The sequence below is a fragment of the Sinocyclocheilus grahami genome, unplaced genomic scaffold (assembly GCF_001515645.1).
Source record: "Sinocyclocheilus grahami isolate Dianchi unplaced genomic scaffold, SAMN03320097.WGS_v1.1 scaffold75.1, whole genome shotgun sequence".
In the NCBI taxonomy this organism is placed as follows: Eukaryota; Metazoa; Chordata; class Actinopteri; order Cypriniformes; family Cyprinidae; genus Sinocyclocheilus; species Sinocyclocheilus grahami.
The window spans coordinates 1,131,557-1,151,441 of record NW_015505254.1 but is presented as its reverse complement, the minus strand read 5'-3'; the positions used below and the strand labels follow the sequence as shown (position 1 = coordinate 1,151,441).

The 19,885-nt window shown below is 40.1% G+C and overlaps 1 protein-coding gene across 1 annotated transcript in view; it reads left to right on the top strand.

The window, feature by feature from the left end:
- The window catches only part of LOC107585868 (metalloprotease TIKI2), a 68,893-nt gene extending 49,814 nt beyond the window's left edge, over nt 1-19,079 (top strand). Inside the window, exons 5-7 of the mRNA XM_016273037.1 lie at nt 13,420-13,510; nt 18,167-18,415; nt 18,518-19,079. Coding sequence (XP_016128523.1) covers nt 13,420-13,510; nt 18,167-18,415; nt 18,518-18,743 — 566 coding nt within the window. The 3' untranslated portion in view covers nt 18,744-19,079. The remainder of the gene's footprint in view (nt 1-13,419; nt 13,511-18,166; nt 18,416-18,517) is intronic.
- The last annotated feature ends 806 nt before the right edge of the window (nt 19,080-19,885 follow it).

Genomic DNA, 19,885 nt, shown 5'->3' with positions numbered 1-19,885 from the left:
ACGGTAACAGAAGCTCCCGTGGTGATGTTAAAATACCTTATACCATGTAAAATTTGCAGAGTGAATGAAATAAGACATTGACTTGGTTTGCTATAGACAAAATTATGCATGTTTGGGAAGTCCAATTCATTTTAGTGAATAAGTTCATTCTGATGGTTTGTTTAAATGAAGACCTCTTGTGGATTTTTTTAGTTGAACTGTATTATCTTAAATTGAGTAGCTTGTAGCTTGTATTCCAGCAATTCTGCATGGCACCACAATAACCATTGCAATTGGTCCTCTAGTTGTTAAAGAGGTCATGTGATGTTGCTAAAACATTATTTTGTGCATTTGGTGTAATGCAATGTTTATGCGGTTTAAGTTTCAAAAAACACATTATTTTCCACATACTGTAAATTATTGTTTCTCCTCTACGCCCATTCTTTCTGAAACGCATCGATTTTTACTAAGCTCATCGGTCTGAAAAGCGAGGTGTACGCTGATTGGCCAGCTATCCAGTGTGTTGTGACTGGCTGAATACCTCAAGCGTGTGACAAAAATGTTACGCCCCTTACCATACTGTGTTTCCATGTGTCCCGGCGCGACGAGACAAAACCAATAAAACCCATTACAAACGAGGCATTTGTTGCATCCAGTGGGGACATAATTGCTGATTATAATGACTTATAATGTGTTTTTACGCGTTGCGTTACGTATTGCGCCGCGTAAACATAAAACCATGTCTGCATTTGTGATCGGAGAAACGACAAACAACAAGTGCTACTATATACTGCTCAAACTCGCGTTTGAATCATCAGTGGCAAATTCTTTAAATATAAAAAATGTACTTACAGGCTGTGAATCAGAAGCGCCAGACTGTCCTTGCAAAGTTGGAACTGCCAAACTCTATATCGAAACATTATGTAACCTTTTGGAAGGCCAAACAAAGTAGTTTCGCTTTCACAACGAAACACACAGCGGCTTGAGTGAGCAGCACCCGGCGGATTCGACGAAGGAGGCTTGCGGCAACCACATGTGATGGCCCCGGGCTGGACTCCGCTTCGTACACGGTGTGGAGAATAAAAGTTACGCCTTCTTTCTTTGCGTGAACATTTGGGCGGCATTATGCAAATCTTCCCACACAGTGACGTAGACATGTGAGGGCATGTTTAAACGAGGCATTTTAGGAGGGCATGGACAAGTCTTAACTTTAATATCTCTTTGGATTTGAGACTTTAGTCTTTGCAACTTTACAGATCTTCTTTATGCACCAAGAGCTTGTAACACTCCAAAGAGAAAGGAAAAATTTTAATTGCATCATATGGCCCCTTTAAGAAATGTTATTTAATAGCAGGTGAATCTGCTACAATGCTGAACCTGGTTAAAATGGAAATCAGATTCACATTTGTCATGCTCAAACGATAAGCATGAAGTGTTTTATCTAAATGGCCATGTCATTAAATGACTACTCCAAATGGTTACACAATAAAAAAAGCTCAACTATTAAATGGCAATAAAATCTAATGGCTTTCGGGACGCTGGAGAAAACAGTCAGTTTATCTTGATCTGCAGTGTTGTGTTGGTCTGCATCTCTTAGGACATTTGTGCAGATGCTAAAGTGACTGTCAGTGCTAATTAGATCTGCAGAGCTCATTATCAGACTCTGCCATTACACGCCTCATTAGCTACTAAAACAACTGATCTGGGTGCTAATGGCATTTAAGCTCACATTACACACATAACACATCCTCTCTCCCCACACAGTTTTACTGTGACCAACTTTCACAGATGCATCTACCTGCACATGTGATTTCAGCCAACACATACACATTTAAAGAATATGTGGATGCACTTCAAGACAGAGTCTGTGATTTATTAGGCGGATTATTTAAGCAACCTTTTGTCCCTTTACAACAGAGAAAAGAACTGTGGGAATTATGGCAAAGTTAACAAATTCTGGGAGTCCTGGGAGTGACAACCGTGTGTGTAACACACACACACAAATACATTATTTAATAAATTATATAATAATACATTATTTAATAAACTTTAAAAAAAAAAATTTAAATATGCAATAGAGGTGAGCGATATGACAAAATCTTGTATCATGATATGAGTCATTTTATTTTATGGTAATGATATATATCACAATATAGTTAATTGTTTTTGCTTTCAATAAGGTCTTTGTGATATCTAAATTTTTGATACCACAGAAATTTCTTAATTCTTGTCACCAGTGTCAATATGGTGACAAGAAAAAAACTAATGCCAAAATAAAAAAATAAAAAAACTCAAGCTCACTGAAGACATAAACAGTCAGCAATTAAATAAGAATAAGAAACTAATTATAAGCAATAGAACAAAAAAACTACAGTACAACAAATAAATAAAGATGCTACATATATTGTATAAAGCAATCAAATATATAAAAACATTGCATATTCTTCACTGTGTAAATTAAATATTTCTTCTTATTAAAGTTACAAAAATGATTTAGTCAAGAGCAGTGAGAGATTTTCTCTCTTTTGTTGTTTGATTAACATGAATGACAGCAGGAATATTAGATACTTTAAAAGCTGCCCGGATCCAATATACTGTTACATGTATTTTCTTTCTCAGCTATTTGCTTTCACTTAAGACCTACTATGTTTACGAGGATACTTGCAAAAACGGGAATTTTTACACATACAAGTGTGTGTATTTAACCTTTCAAGGCATATAAAGTGGCAAAAATTACTCAGTTCAATACTCTCACACTCTATGAGCACCGTCTTCAGCCTCTCAGACAGCGCACACATATAGCGAAAAAAAGTATTTTTCACTGCTGATTGCTTCTCAACATCTTAAAATCACTTGTTTTTAAACCGCAATGCTTAAAAACTCATGCAAATGATAAGTTTTCGTGACCACGTAGCACAGCAACGTCATTTGAGCGTGTAACCGCAATAGAGATGATAGTACAAAATCTGTACAGTTGACAAATTTCTACATTAATCATGTATACCGGTATATCGCCCACCCCTAATATGCAATTATTTGCTACATTATATATTAAAATAACAATTATATAATGATATTATACATAAATCATTTTAGGAATATTTTTAAAAATACAATTATATATGCTACACTGTATATACAAATAAATAATAAATGGCTGCAATATAACAAAGAGTGAAAAATTTAAGGGGGTCTGAATACTTTCCGTACCCACTGTATATAAAAAGACAGTCAGAGAAATATATACACACAAAAAGTTGTGCATTACCTTGTCAATACAAACGTACAGTTTTAGCTCTGCACGTATGTATGCACGCACCCATTATATGTGTATTTATGTGCAAGAAAGTCTTCTTTTTCTTCAGTCATGCCCACTGCTTCACAAAGCCACCTAAGCATTTCAAGAAGTAGAGACCCCATCTGTCAGAAACTAAAACAAACGGTAGGGGCAATTTCCCCTAAATTCTTTAACCCCTGTGAACTTTGACTGTTAATGCACTTCTGCTGCCCCGTTTTTGTCTCTTTCCTCCATTTTCACATTTCGTCAACTGTGAAAATGTCCCCAACCATTGGATTAACTCTCTTTCTCTCTTTGGTAAATCTGCTTGCCTGCCACCCCACAGTCACTGTAAAAGAAATGTAAATATTTAAAGCCATAAAGAAAACAGTTTCAATGTTTCTGCATCAAACACTTGAACCCCAAACAGATCTTTAAACTGTTCAGTCCAGTTCCCCGAACCTCTACACCACAGAGAGAGAGTGTGCCCTCATTATGGAGTCTGCTGAACTACCACCAGAGGAGTCCCTTTGGACAGGTAAAAGAGAGCAGCACCCCCTTAATTCTCACTAATCTCTCGGCTCAGCTCAGATCCCAGGGATGGCCCGAGGGCTGGAATTTCCTGATCTCGCTCTGAGATTTATAGGAGGTGTGAGAGCTGCTCTCCTCACTGATCTGTGGGTCATATACTCTCGCGTACACCCGGGGCGGCGCAGAGGGTTTGTTGACTCAGAGACCATGTTGAGATTTATAGATTTCCTGCTGCAGTAAAAACTTGCAGAAGGTAGTATGTATGCGTGGATTAGACAGAGCTGTGCTGCATTAGAGGTCAGTCGTTTGTAGGGTAATCACGGGGGATTGAGTGTTGGATAGCAGAAAAATTAATGAGTCAGAGATAGAGGCTTCCCTCGAGCAACCTCTGACACACACACACACACACACACACAGCCACAGACGCATACATACTCATTATAATGGACAGCAAGCAGAGAGCAAACAACCCAAAAGTAGTACTATGATCAAAGACAAATGCAGTCTGGTGGCCTACAATGCCTTTCAATCTCATATCATAAGTCTGACTATATGTGCTTTATCTTTTCTTTCAACTATTCACTCTTGCTGAGGAATATTTTGTTTGTTGGCAGACTAGCAATGAGGCTTATTGTGTGTGAACTGAATATCAGTCAATTTGCATGTTTGATTCCTCATCAAGTGCTACACAAACATACACCAACAGTGCTTGACTACTGACAAAAATGTTACAGTTTGACAAAGAAATTTTGATTTTGCAAAAAAAAAAAAAATAGATGAAAAAGATTATTATGATTATTAATTTACTTCTTACAAAAAATGACAAAAAATAATACTGCAATGTATTAATGCCCTAACAATGCTTTTAGAAGAAGAACTATGCAGAGTATGTTGAGTCATAGATCTGAATGCCAACTGTAACGTAACTGGTTTGCTTTAAATCTTTTACTCACTCAATTTAGGTTTAGGCTGTTTTGCATATTAATGGCATATAAAAGGGTCATGAAACCTCAGACTACTTTTTCTGAGATTTTAGCAGAGGTGTTTGTGTTGCACATCATAGAAGACATTGTTAGCATCCGATAATTTTAACTGTTGGAGAAAACTGGTTCATTTTAAGCTTTTTTGCACTATTTTCATCTTCCGGGTTTAAAATCTACATTGTGTTGACATCACAATTTGTGACGTGGCAATGGACTATTAGTACATCGATGACGCGTCGGTGTCTATTAAATTATTCATGAGACTGCGTGTTCTTCTCCTATGAGAAGACACTTCGCTTAATTATTCACAACAGCATGTGTTGATTTGCTATGACAGACGTTTCAGACTGTGAGATGACATCGCGCACATTAACTGAGAGAAACATTAATGGATCGAAAAAGAGTGTTTGTTTTTGCTTTGTAATAAGAGTTCGGCACAAACTCGATTCATTCACTTGGTGAGCATAACTGTTTTTACAGCTCTGTGACACAACCCGTCAAAAGGCTTATATAAACGCCACAGAATAAGCCTTAAAAGTTCTCAGAGGTGCAACAGCGCGTTTATATATATGTTTTCGATGCAGAGTGCAAATGGCTGTGCATTTATTTGTGTTTTTAACTCGATGGAAGCGAAATTATACTGTCTGAACGCGAAGCTGTGTGTGTTGTCTGTCTCTCTTCTTCCCCCTCCTCCGCTCCGCTGCGTACCACGCCCACTTTTTTAGCATTTTTTAAAACTGTGGTGAGAACTAACCAGTGCTGAAACGGGGGGTTTCATGACCCTTTAAATTAAATGCTATTTTAGGAAGAGTAAAATGTATTATTTTTTTCTTTTTTTTTAAATGTACAATTATTACATATATAAAAAATGTCACTAACTTTAACCAGACAATAACTATGACTTAAACTAAAAAACTGATGTGTAAAACACTGCTCTTAAACCTAAAACATTGGCTGTATGTGTATGTATGCTCTTGTGTGTCATGTATCATGTATCACGAAGGTGCTGACATATTTGGACACAACCCAAAATACTCAAACCAATGCCTGAACCACTCACAGTACATCTTCTGAGTAAGATAAGGAGTGGAGAGGGGGGTATGGAAAAAGTATGCACCAAAGAAGTCCTGCTATAAAGTGATAGAGAGCCCTAATTACCCCAAGAGAGAAAACGAAAACAAGTCTGATGAAAGTCAGAGAGAGAGAGAGAGAGAGAGAGAGAGAGAGAGAGCACATAGTTTAAGCTGTAGATTCGCACATTACAGTAAAAGCCAGGCTGTAAGGACATTAGTCAAACATTCACATTTATTAATATGGCAGACACTGTTATTTAAAGTCACTTACAGTGAATTCAAGGTATGCACGTTCCCTGGGAATCTAACCTATGGAATCATTCCCGCCATGCTCTACCAATAAAGCTATGGGTTGACAAAAAAATACTCCTGTTACAGCAATGGAAACACCACATGTGCTGTTTTCAGACTGAATCAGAGGCAATGAACTGACAGTCACTGCACCTGTCTCATCTCTGTGATTTGGACGAAGGCTTTGAGCATAACTAGTGAAAAGCCAGGAGCCTTTGCTAAGCCTTTGCTTTTGCTTTTGCTTTTGCAAATGGATTTGTTTAAGGCCTGCGTGTACTGGCTGTGTTTTCAGGATTTCTTAACAGCAGTTTGTTCTTGGTAATCGAAATATGCTAACTGCGGTCACGAAATAAACATCACAAATATACATAATGAACTGTATCAGCCTTTGGAGAGCTGCGAGTCTGTGTGTGCGGAGCACGGGTTTGTTTGTTTGTTTCTGGGTCTGTATATTTATTCATCGTGTGCCAGTGTTTTGGGTGTGGGTGCCTACAAAGAATGAAAGCAAGAGATTAGTTCAGGCTGATTTGTTTTGTAACATGCGCCTGCCTCCTTGCATTAATTAAAGGAGAACGCTTCAGTAATGGTGCATTCAAGTCCTGCTGGGAAGTTCATATTTATGAGTTGGGAAGTCATAATTATGGCGTCAGGTATGGCTGCATGAGAAATTGTATTTTAATCATGATCACGATTTCTGCTTCGAGTTATTAAACATAATCATCTGAAATCTGCAGTTGCCAGATTTCAAAAGTTTAAATATCCCAATTAGAGCTTTTTTCATAAATCGATTCATTGTCTGCCCAGTGGTTTACATAGTCTTCCCAACCTGGTAACCATGTATATGCATTCTTTCTAAATTATGGAAAAAGTGCTGATGAGTTGAAAATACAGGCAAACATGTAAGTTGGAGTTTAGTGATCTGGGTCACACTTTATTTTAAGATCCAATTCTTGCTATTAACAAACCATATGACTTTTGCATCAAACTACTAATTTGCTGCTTTTTAATAGTTAGTAAGGTAGTTGTTAAGTTGAGGTATTGGGTATGATTTGTCAGACTTTTGGACCTGTTTTGCCCCCGTAGTCCATCCTGTGTTTCCTTATTTGGTCATGTTCCTGTCCTTGTTTAGTTTGATTGTGTTCAAATCAAACTAAACAAGTGCCCTCAAGTGCCCTCAAGTGTCCGCTCCTCCAGAGCGCCATCCTGTTCCCGTGTTCACCCTAGAGGGGGCTCCCGATCCAGAGTTTAGCCCTGAATGCCCGGAGGCTCACAAATACCCGCCCTCCCACTCGCTCCTGCCTCCTCCACTGCTGTCGTCTGGCAGCCCCTTGGCTCGCCCTCAGCCCACCATCATTACGGTGCGAGCTCCGCGGGTCTGCCATCCTCCAGCGTCGCCATGGCTGGAGCATCCCTCACCTCCGTCTTCAGCCTCCTCGGCCCGAACTTGGCCTCGGCCCGTAGACTCAGCGGCTCCACCTCAGCTCCTAGCTCCCTCGCCTCCACCATCACCCGTCGATCCACCAGCTCCACCGGGCTCCCTCGTCCCTCCGGCTCCGCCTTGGTCGGGCGTCGACCCGCCATCGCCTCAAGACTCTGCTCCTCCAGCTGCACCTCGTCGCTCTGTCCCACCGGCTCCTCCTCCTCCATGGCTCCTCCCTCCGTCGGCTCCACCGTGGGTCGCTATCATGGCTGTGGCCTGGATTCGGGGACTGGAGCCCTCTCCTCTTTGGTGTGGCACATTTGCCGTGCCATACTCCGCGCACCCTCAACCGCGTGCTCCTCCTGCTCCGGGCCCCTCCTGTCTCCTCCCTGGCTCCTCCCTCCTTCGTTGCCTCCCTGGTCTCTGTCTGCCGGCCCCCTCCCGGGTGTCCGTCCTCCTCCTGAGCCTCCTCCCAAGCTCCCACCTATGCCTCCCTCTGTTGTTGTTACGGTGCGAGGACGCACCTTCCGGGAGGGGGCGAAATGTTTTGCCCCCGTAGTCCTTCCTGTGATTCCTTATTTGGTCATGTTCCTGTCCTCGTTTAGTTTGATTATGTTCCATTGATGTCACCTGTGTTCCCCTGATTGACCTGTGTTTAAAAGTCCTAGTCTGGGGTGCGTTTCCCGTACAAGTACGTAACTCGCTGATTAACCACCATAGTACGATGCATTGTTGTGGAAACGAACTAGCTAGTCACGACTGTTTCCCGAAACCATGGTACCTGTGTCGCAGATCCATCGTTTAAACCACGTTGGTTTGAGCTGTCGTTATGACGTTGTTCTTCTTATTCTTCGATCTAATAGCCGACTGGTGCCATGAGCATATACCGCCACCTACAGTAATTTGGTTTTATTTTCTCTTTTCTTTGACTCGAATTACGCTTTTGAAATGACGTTACGTAGGAGTGGAGTAATAACACAACATTCATTTGTTCTGCAATAAATTATATACATATACACACACGGAGTTAAATATGTGCCCTTTTCTGATCCCAATGTCTATAATTTCACAATTGCATATAAATACCATTTCTTATTTAATATTGATAGGCTACTTAAGCACAACTGAAAAAAAAGGGTTTTTAAAAAACTGTGATGTACTCTTGTGGACACCTGTTGCTTATTTTGCTCAATAATTTTTTTCTATTTAAGTCCCCTTGCCATTCAGCCATGTGTTAATGAAAATTACACGAAAACCCCCATTTTCAAAGCATGAAATTGCAGTTCTTTTGAAGGAGGTGGAAAATAATAAAATCTAGCTATTTTCAAAGCTGAAAAACAGCATTACAAATGCTGACAAAAAGAAAATCTGGGCAGAAATCACTCAAAAAATAAATGGTGCTCGCTTTACGAACGAAGCCCAGAAGAAGTCAGGAATAAGTGGAGGGACTTCACAACTGTGACAAAACGGAGGGCTGCGGCATTTAAAAGGGAAGCAAATAAGACTGGTGGGGATATCAATTCAGTTCCTCCTCTCACTACAGAGGAAGAGAAAGTTTTGGCCATCCTGGGGCCTGAAGCATTGGAAGGGATCCTTGGAGGTATAGATGCATGTGCATCAACCAGGCCTTTACCTTCAAAGTTCAGGCCTCCAACATCAGGCCCCATCCACCCTGGGCCTCTAACATCAGGCCCCCTCCAGTCTGGCCTGTCAACATCAGGCCTTCTCCAGCCTGGGCCTTTAAAATCACCAAAGGGTCCTTGTCTATTGCTCTCTTCCCATGATTCACCTCCGTCTGAGTCATCTGACACAGAAGGCGACGCAGAAGTCAGGCAGTGTATATAAATGCCTGCATAGGGACACATTTTACCCCCCTTGACTCACTATCTGATGATGCCATCTTAACAAAATTCCGGCTTCCAAGGGCCAAGATCCTTGAACTACTACAGGTTGTGAAACCACATCTTCAGAGGGCAACAAGAAGAAACAATGCCTTAAGTTCAGCGGTGCAGTTATTAGCTACACTGCATTATTATGCTGTTTGACGTTTTATAGAGGTGGTGGGTGATGGCCTGGGGCTCAGCAAATCTTCAGTCAGCAAAACTGTGACAGCAGTAACACCTTTGCTGTTACAGCTTATGAAGAACATCCTGATTTTCCCCCCAAACTCCTGAAGAAATCCAGCTGGCCAATCAACAGTTCTACAGTATTGACAGCATCCCCAGAGTGACTGGCATCATCGATGGCACCCTTATCCCAGTGTCAAGGCCTGTGGTAAATGAGCCCTTGTACATTTGCAGGAAGGGCTATCCAGCCATTAATGTTCTAATAGTGTGTGATCACCAGGGGATATTCATTGACATTGTGGCAAAATGGCCTGGAAGCACACATGACTCTTTTGTGTGGGCCAATTCTGCAGTTTGCCAGGTGGCTGAAGAGGGTGGCTTTGGTGATAGCTGGCTGCTGGGAGACAGTGGATATCCTCTTCGCCCATACCTCCTGACACCTGTGCACCATCCAGCCACCATTGCAGTTTAAACCATTTGTTTAATCTGACATAACTTCTGTTAAATATTTTGTTTATTCACCAATATGCACCCCCCCCCCGCCCCGCAGACTTAAATGAACACTTAAAAAAATTACAAATACTTTTGCAAACAGTGTAACTGTGTGTGTGTGTGTGTGTGTGTGTGTTTGTGTGTGTGTGTATATATATACAACTTTAAGAAAGTGCTGTCACTTTAAGAGAACGCACTGATCCAGTGCACTGATACTGTACATTCAGCCGTCTGCTAGGATACTCACCAAGACGGGCATTTTGACATAATTTTTGTGTGAATTTGTCCATTCAAACACAATACTTCACAGAGAGCTTAATATCTGCGGGCGGTCTGAGACGAGGGTTCAGGCGCTTCAGATGAGCGACCACACAGATCTTCTCACTGCGAGCGCGAGTTCACATCTTCTGGCTCTTTAATATTTAAACTGGCAAGGCTTAAATGAGTTTAGTTTAAACACGGATAGCGACGTGTGCTGTTCTGGTCTCACCTGCGCTATCAACACGTGATGACGGTATAAACGACAGTTATTCCAGCATACAGCACTCGCATTGATTAAAGAGGGACTGGTTTGTCCACGTATTGGTTTTTCTCTCTCTCATCGCTCTTGTTGTAATGTATTGGGAAGCCAGAATTTGTATCCATCAACAGAAACATGCATTAGCCGAACTCTAACAAACCATATTACAGATGCATTGTCAGATTTAAGTTGAACCGCGTGCGGTCCTAGTGCATGCCGAACCGTGTGTGGAGAACCGTACGGTTCGATATTTTACCGAGAACCGTTGCACCCCTAACACACACACACACACATTGTTAGAGAATATTCTATATTCTAATTCTGTAAAAACAACAAAATCACTCACTTATTTATACATTTTTGTTAATTTATTTGGGTACATTCATTTACTATAAAAATACTGTGATTTGAGTGTTAACATTTAATATAAGTGAAAACCTCTAACATACTCTTTTACCAATATTGTTATATGAGAAATTTGTCTTTATGAATGTTTTAACAAAGATACTCACTTGACAAACTCACCTTTTCTTTGCACAAACGAAACGATGGCTGCGTTTCAATTGGCATGATTAATGCTTTCAGAGGGCACTTATGGCACTTATGGAGAATAATTGCGAGGGCCACGCTGCTATATAGTTTCAAACTGAATTTGTAATAAAAAAAATATTTAAAGGCGAATTAGGTAAGATCTAAGCACCACAACTTTAACTCTTCCAAATCACTCAAAGTGGATGGTGAAATCTTTTAAAGGAATAGGGCATAGGGTCGATAACTCTGAATAGAACACACCTCAGGTGCAGCGCAATCAATGACGTCGACACAGCAAACTAACAACGACCTATGCCTCTAACCACAGGTGAAGAGCTGTCGTTTCAATGGCACAAGTTTGCGATGCAGTTTGCGAATGTTCGTTTGAACTATGGTTTCGGGAAACACCGAATCGTTGAACTATGTTGGTAATGACAGAACTTGCGACCATAGTTGGCTAACGATGCTTTTGGGAAACGCACCCCTGTTCAGTTTGTGTTTGTCAGGTCTACTCATTCTCTACGTGTGTTGGCTCAAACTCCGATTGTGGATTATCTCCTGAGTTTCCTTGATTAAAGACAGTTCTCGTTTACTCGTGCCTCCTGCGTGCTTCCTCAACAGCGTAACGTGACAGAATTAGGGATGTACAATATTCTTTATAAATACTAATAAACAGTCAATATGTTATTAATAGACATGCTAATAAGCAACTAGTTAATAGTGAGAATTGATCCCTGTTACCATGCTCTCTATTGAGATATTCTATTCAAATTAAAAGTGTAATAAAGCCAGTCTGTTTTCTTTCACATGGTTGTTTGCATTGTTTAAATAAATCTGTGAGCAAACCATGCAAGTTGTTCAAGAAAGTTCAGAGTTTTCTACTTATAATTACGATTTGGTGGTGGCATTCATGTGCATTCAACTCATAAATACTATCTATCTGACAAGACTTGAATGCACCAAAGTCCCTAAACAAGTCCTAAACAAGAAACACCTCAACAATTTAGTAGCCAGGTGACCAAACCAACTCACCGCAGCCTGAAACCTAAGCTAACAACTTCCTCTAGTAGCCAAACACATATGAGTTTCCCACATGTAATTACGACTTGGTGGTGAAGTTCATGTGCGTTTAACTTGTAGATACGATATTTCCAACATGACGTGAACGTATCATGCAGCCTTAAAAAGTCCCAACCAAGAAAAATCTCACCAATTTGGTAGTCAGGTGACCACCCGCAACTCACCGCAGCCTGAAACCTAAGCTAACTACTTCCTCTTGTAACTGAACACTTCTCGAGTAACTACTTCCTCCAGTTGCCAAAGTCTGTGAGAGTGCTCTGTCCGGCGGGGTTATTTATGTGGCTGGAACCCTGCAAATGAATACAGCACATAAATTGAACTGCTCGACCTCACACGCAGAATACAGAAGCATGGCTGTTTTACTCAATATTTCCATAAAATTATATTCTAACCGAGTTTAATATGAACATTAAACAGAGGATGTGGGTGTGAAAGCCTGCTGATCGTGCCGCTGTGTCATTGATCCTGTCCGAGTCTGGCACTGGGATAGGAGACGAGGTGAGGAACACAACAGGACTGCCTCAATGGGCCGCCTGTTTCTTTCCACCATGCCGAAGGCCGTAGCGCCGTAATCTGGCCGTCAGATCTGACCGACGCTCAGCGGTAGCCTCTTCATGCTCCGTGCCAGTCGCCCCAGCAGCCTTTGAACTTGGCGGCCAAGAAAGCACCACGGGCCCCTTGCTCCCCCGCCCTGTCTTCACGACTGATCAGCAAAATAATGATGATAAAGAAGCATGAAAAGAGACAGCCTTGAAGATTTTCAGCATGCCGTTAATAAGCTCGCGGAGCATGCTGAGGCGATGAGGTCAGGCTGTATTATCGCTTATTGCTGGGTTGAGTGACACATGGGATTATCAGCTGCGTGGAGAAGTGAAACAGCTTTCATCAGCGTGGCGCTGGAGCGCGTGCGTTTGATGTCTCAAGAGTGAAGGAATTATGAGTGTATTATATGTGAGAGCCAAGGCGGAGAGACAGTAGCACAGGGCATTTTATATAGCCTCATTCTTGAAGGAACAAGTGCACCTCGAGATCAAGAACAAAAGAAAAGGAGGGTTCTTGAGACAGCGTCACCCCCATGACTACATGCTCTTATCTGCTTTTTCTTAATATTTGCACACACCCACCTGAAACCTTTCCTCTTTAACATGGTTGCTACTTGTTTCTTGTGTGCTGCAGGTCATTTCCTGGGGAATCACAGTGTACTGGACATCCTGCGCCAGGAGGGCTATGAGGTGGAGCACACACCAGCACAAGAGCCCATCACACAGTGAGTACACACACTCATACACACACCACACCAGAGTTGTGCAAAATTCAGAATTGAACAATTGGTTCCCATTGAGTTTATGAGTGTGTTGGCCACATCACACAGGAAACTGAATTTGAATTTGAATTGGAATGACAAGAAGTAAAATCTACTGAATTACAACGCCAAGAAATTCAACACAGGTAATGCATTCTGGGAGTTCTCCTCCACCCTGGTCCACAATAGTTAATATATCAAGTATGAATGAATATATAAACTAAATACAAAATCTCTATAGTATGCATAGAAATCTACCATCTATCTAAATCTATCTATCTATCTATCTATCTATCTATCTATCTATCTATCTATCTATCTATCTATCTATCTATCTATCTATCTATCTATCTATCTGTCTGTCTATCTATCTAAAGGCCTATGAACCTTCAAATTTCAAAGCTTTAAAACTTTTAAACATGGCTTTTTCAAACCAAACTTGAATTTTAGCTTGACAAAGCCTTGTTTAAAAAATAATTAAAAGTTAGTCATATGAATTTCTTTACATTTAACTTCATTTTAATTCTACCTCCTTACATTGAAATTTGAATTTCAATTCTGCATTCTGTTTGCTACCTCAGTTCAAATTCAGGAACTAAATTTGGTCAAACTTAATTTTAAGGCCCAATTCTCCTATTAAAGGGGTCATATGATGTTGCTAAAAAGAACATTATTTTGTGTATTTGGTGTAATGGGTTTATGCGGTTTAAGGTTAAAAAAACACATTATTTTCCACATACTGTACATTATTGTTTCTCCTCTATGCCCCACCTTTCTGAAACGCGCCGATTTTTACAAAGCTCATTGGTCTGAAAAGCGAGGTGTGCTCTGATTGGCCAGCTATCCAGTGCATTGTGATTGGCCAAATTCCTCAAGCGTGTGGCCAGCTATCCAGTGCATTGTGATTGGCCGAATTCCTCAAGTGTGTGACGGAAATGTTACGCCCCTTACCATATTGTGTTGCCATGTCCCGGAGCGATGAGACAAAAACATTAAAAACCCAATATAAACGAGGCATTTGTTTGCACTTATACTGTCTTTTTACGTGTTGCATTGCATCGTGCCGCGTAAACAGTCGTGTCCTCTTTTGGAAGGCCAAACAGTGTATTTTCGCTTTCGCAACGAAACACACAGCGTCTTCACAACATGGCGGTGGCAGCAACAATATTACACCTTATTTCTTTGCGTGAACATTTGGGCAGCGTTATGCAAATCTTCCCACATCGTGACGTAGACATGTGGGGGCGTGTTTAAACGAGGCGTTTTAGGAGGGCGTGGACCAGTCGTAACTTTTGAGGTTTGAGACTTTAGTCTTTGCAGCTTTAGGGATCTTATCTATTCACAAACAGCTTGTAACACTCCAAAGAGAAAGGAAAACTTGAAATCGCATCATATGAACCCTTTAACAAACCATTAACGATGACATTTGCCTCAATAAACTCCTAATTTGCTGCTTATTAATAGTTAATAGGGTAGTTATGTTTAGTTATGTCACGGTACGGTAAAATGAAATGCACAAAGAAGACGACGAACAATGCAAATAGTCTTTAATAATCCACAATAGGGCAAATCCAAAACAGACAGGCAGGAAACACGCATGTGGACCAAGTAGACCGGACGACAAACAGTGAACTGAACACAACTTAAATAGGAGGGCTGATGAGGGTAATTAATGACACACACCTGAACCAAATGACAATCAGACATGAGGGAAAACTGGGTCACACAGAGCACATGAGGGAAGAAGACAACAAAACAGTTCAAAGGGGTTTGACAAGATATTAAGTAGGATTATGGATGTAGAATATGCTCATTCAGATTATGTGCTTTATAAAGGTCCTTGCACACCGAATCCGAAATTTTTGTATGCGTTCTTTCGTATTCTTTTCCTATCAAAATGCTTGCTTTTTATGACGGACGAAAGTTTCGGAGGCAGTGTGTAAACGTGATTGGCACAACGTGAGGTATTTATTTTTTAACGTGCAAAAATTTCAGACCTTAAGTACTAATAAACAGCCAATATGTTAATAATAGGCATGTTAATAAGCAACTTTAGGGAATTGGTCCCTATACTAAAGCGTTACCCCAAATTTAAAATGGCACACAATTCGTCTTCACACTCTTGGTTCTCACAAAGAACAGTTCTTATCTTCACCTTTTCCTCCCTATTCAGATTCTGTCCTCTTCTAATTAATTTTCTTCGTATGCCAATACCTTGCCCCCACTCCTAATAATTATGAAGTTATTTAAACAACAAACTTTCCCGGATATTCTGTGGCACAGAATATAATGAAGCGTACTACATACACAGGCTCAGCAATGCATCGTGCTTCACCACATCGAAACCCCAAGCACATTGTAATTCACTGAGAGGATATTCCACTTACTGTGCTAAACTGCAAACAGAGTTAAACTATCCCTTTGATCTCCCCCTGCTAACCATGACGGAGTGGGCCAGACCAGCGCTGTGCCAACTCATGCCTCACCCATTAGTCTTGTAGAGAGGGGTGCTATGCATGCTCAGACAAAGACAACCCACCTTCATCATTGCAATACTCGTACCATTACTCAACAGGCCTTTAGGGGAGCTGGAAAGAGGTGATCCAAAGGCTGTATAGGTTGTACTCATTAAATAGCTGTTGTAATGGCTCCAACACCCAACAAAGGCGCAAATGGAAAAATGAGAACGCCGAGCAATTGAACGGTCCCAGAAAGTCGCAAAGCACCCAACCACCACCGCAACATCCAGCCGGTGTCGTTTGAAAAACCTCCTGTTGCAAATTTTAGTGCAAACATTTTCCTTTGGCACACTGCGGCGGTGGAAGTAATAGAGGCAGAGAAAGCGAGCGTGAAGGGGGGTTCTCAGATTGCTAGAGATGATGACAGTGGCTGTGGTAACAAGCTGACAGCTGGACGGACCGGCTGAATGACGGACTGACTGTGGTTTAGAAACACGAACCCTTTCAGCTTTATAGGCCTGCTCCCTTCTGCTCGCTTCCTCTCCACTGTAAAGCGAAAAAATTAGGTGATATGATGGGCAAATATAACAACGTGCAATGGCATCTCATAAACCACAAACTCGAGGCCTGAAAACAGTCCTGTAGTGTGTTTGTGGTGCACATATGGGTGATTACGAGATTCAAACCAAACAAAACACTTTGTGGATGTACTAAACACGGCGGGTTGGCCTAACCACAATGAGGCAGTTCGGAATGAAGGACGGTTTACCAAATGTCGTCATGGATACCCAGTATGCATGGCTTTGGCTGATGTTTACTGCAATAAAATGCCCCAGTGGGCACTCACAAGCTGGAGGTGACAAGTATATAGTGGCATAAACTTGGGCAGTACTACGCCCTACTGGTACACTATGGTAAAGTCTATGTCCAAATGTCTCTAATATTCAATTCTTTAGTTAAAATTAATGATACTAAGGTTGTGATTATATAATACATTTAATAGCAACATGGATTGGTATGTAAGCCTAAACTTGGATATCAGTAAGGGAGCTCAAGGCTTTGAGGTTGTGGCTTTAACCTCACTGGCTCTTTGTGAATTCTTAGCAAGCCGAAAGGTTGATATCACGCTGTTTGAAGTCCAAAGAAGTCCACACATACTCACACTAAGCCAGAGCTTTTTAGAAACACTGCTAGGATGTTATCGCCAGTACTTCAAAGGTGTCTCCTGACATTGCCCAGTTCTCAAATAACCTTCATATGTATAAATCCACTTTTTTATATTAAAAATCCAGACCAATAGAGATATACAGAGAATTATTTTCATGTCATAAATGGCTGATGTTGAAATATTAATTAATAATACAATTAATAAAATATTTAACCAAATAAAAACTCAAATTAGTCCCTTTAAATGCTACAACTGAATTTATATTAAAATAAATCAATTATTATAATCAATATTAAAATTCTGCCCTGTATCAGTAACTCAAGAGTTATGTTCATGGTGTAAATGGTTAATTGTAAAATACTTAATTTGATCTAAGAACACATAATAATAATTGTAATAATTATTTTAAATAAATTAACTAAAACATCACTGAAAAATGTGGTGTGGGATTTACTTTGAAACAATTTTCACTCAGAAATTGCAAGTTAATTTCAATAATTACAAATGCCATTATTATAATAATTACAAATAAAAGACTTGGCAAGTAACACATTGATTTAAACACAAAATTCTGAAGTAGAAAGGCTTATTTATAGTATAAATAATATGATTATTTATGATGATATAGTATTTTCTTTTAAAACATACTCCAGTAATCTGAGTTTTATTTACAACTTCAAAAAATAATTTTTTTAAGTTTAAAATGTACTATTTTTATGGCTGCAACTCAATTTAGACATCACAACATTATAATGGGGGAAAAAATTATATTTTGAGATTTACTTAAATATCTACATTATAAAATAATTAAACGTATAGTTAAATATTTGAGTGAGCGTTAGATGACAGCAGAAATCTCTAATATTGTCTGATGACAAATATGGTGCTGATATAGCACGCACCTTAATTTTAAGCATATATATTGATATAGTACTTATTTCAAATTTTACTTTTGCATACCTCAAGTTTTATAACTTCCACATGTTCTCACAGAAGGAGCTGGTCTGAGGTGGAGGGGACTACTGTGAATCCCACCGAAGACAGCTCTGAGTCAGTGACGGAATGGACATCAGAACCTCCTGAGCTAGAGGAGATCAGCCAGGAAGAACTCTCCCACATGCTGCTGCCAGACAGTCTTAGCCAGCTAGAGGAGTTTGGCCGCTACAAACGCCCCCGTAAAACCCATCATGTACACAGTCGACCACGGCTGTTCAGTGACCTGTGGGTGCGCATAGGAGACAGGTGAGGACAGAACACATGCCAGAAACCACATTTCCACAACAGGGAATTCAAAGCTGCTTTTAACTAACAAAATCCACATTTTTGTTCTCATGTTGACCTCAGCACGACTCCAAACCCGAATATAAGGATAACCAATGGCTATGTGACGGTGGAACCTCCTCGAACACGACAGGAACAACAGCAAAGACGAACGCCGCTCCGAGACAGACTGAAGCCCCCAAGCCAGCCCACAAACCCCAGCACACTTGACTTCGCTGCTCCAAACTCAACATATGCACTGACTTGCCTTTTGGCCTGTCTCATTTCACAACTGCTTTTCACTTCCTGAAGAGGGAAATGGGTCTCTTGGAAGCTCTCAAACCGAATTTTATCTGAGTGACTTTGCCTGTGGTAAAAATAAATGGCAGTGAAGTACATTTAGGTACTGCTTAGATCAATTTTGGGTGTCTGCCTACAGTAAATTAGTTGCCGCCTTATGTAATAGTAGACGTATGTGAGTAATTTCTAATTGTTGCATCTGGCAGAATGGTAGTCTAAAAGAATAACAATAAGAGAAAAACAAGATCATTTTGTTATACTTATGCAATAAGAATCAGCTAAGATTGTACCTTTTTATGTGAATACCACCATGACTGTTCCCTATCGCCCCATCAGAGCAGACAGCAAAATATGAATGTGCATTTTTTTCTAATAAATGAAATGGGGCTAAAAGAAACTATACCAAAATTATCAATATGATAAAAATAAATAAATTATATAATAGAGGCTTATTATGTGATATGGTCACTGACAGATAACTTAAATAGTTCACAGAGATGACACTTATATTTTGTAAATTGTGCATTTGTTCATACAGAATTTTTATATTTATTATTTCATGAAGAGTATATTTTCATGCATTTCTCAAGTATTAAAGTTATAGTTATGTAAACAAACTTCACTTGTCCTGTCCATTGATATTTTGCAGCGTTGCTGAGAAATCAACGTATACTGCCCTCTACTGGCACTCAAACATAACATTTTATTATAATTTTGTATAATATAATTGTATTATTATTATTATTTATTACATTTACAATTTTACAATTGTAAACACAAATACGAATAGAGTTTTTATTAAATAGGAACGGCAATGGTATGGTCGACATGGTATTAGAATACACATGTTCAAAGATGATTTAGCACATAATTGAAATGAACAGTTCACCCAAAAATGAACAAAAATGAAGACACTGCGTTAGAATGCGGTAAGTAAAAATGACATTCTTACTGTCGGATAAACTTTCCCTTTACACCCATTTAATGTAATCCTCATTTGTAAGTCAGAAACATTTAGTCATCTGCTAAATGACTAAATGTAAATGAAAATTTAATAAATCCATCCTGTTTTAGCCACTAGGTGGCAGACAACGCCTTTGTAACTGAAAGAATGGGTTGCAGTCTAACATGCAACCTCAAGAAATACGTTTC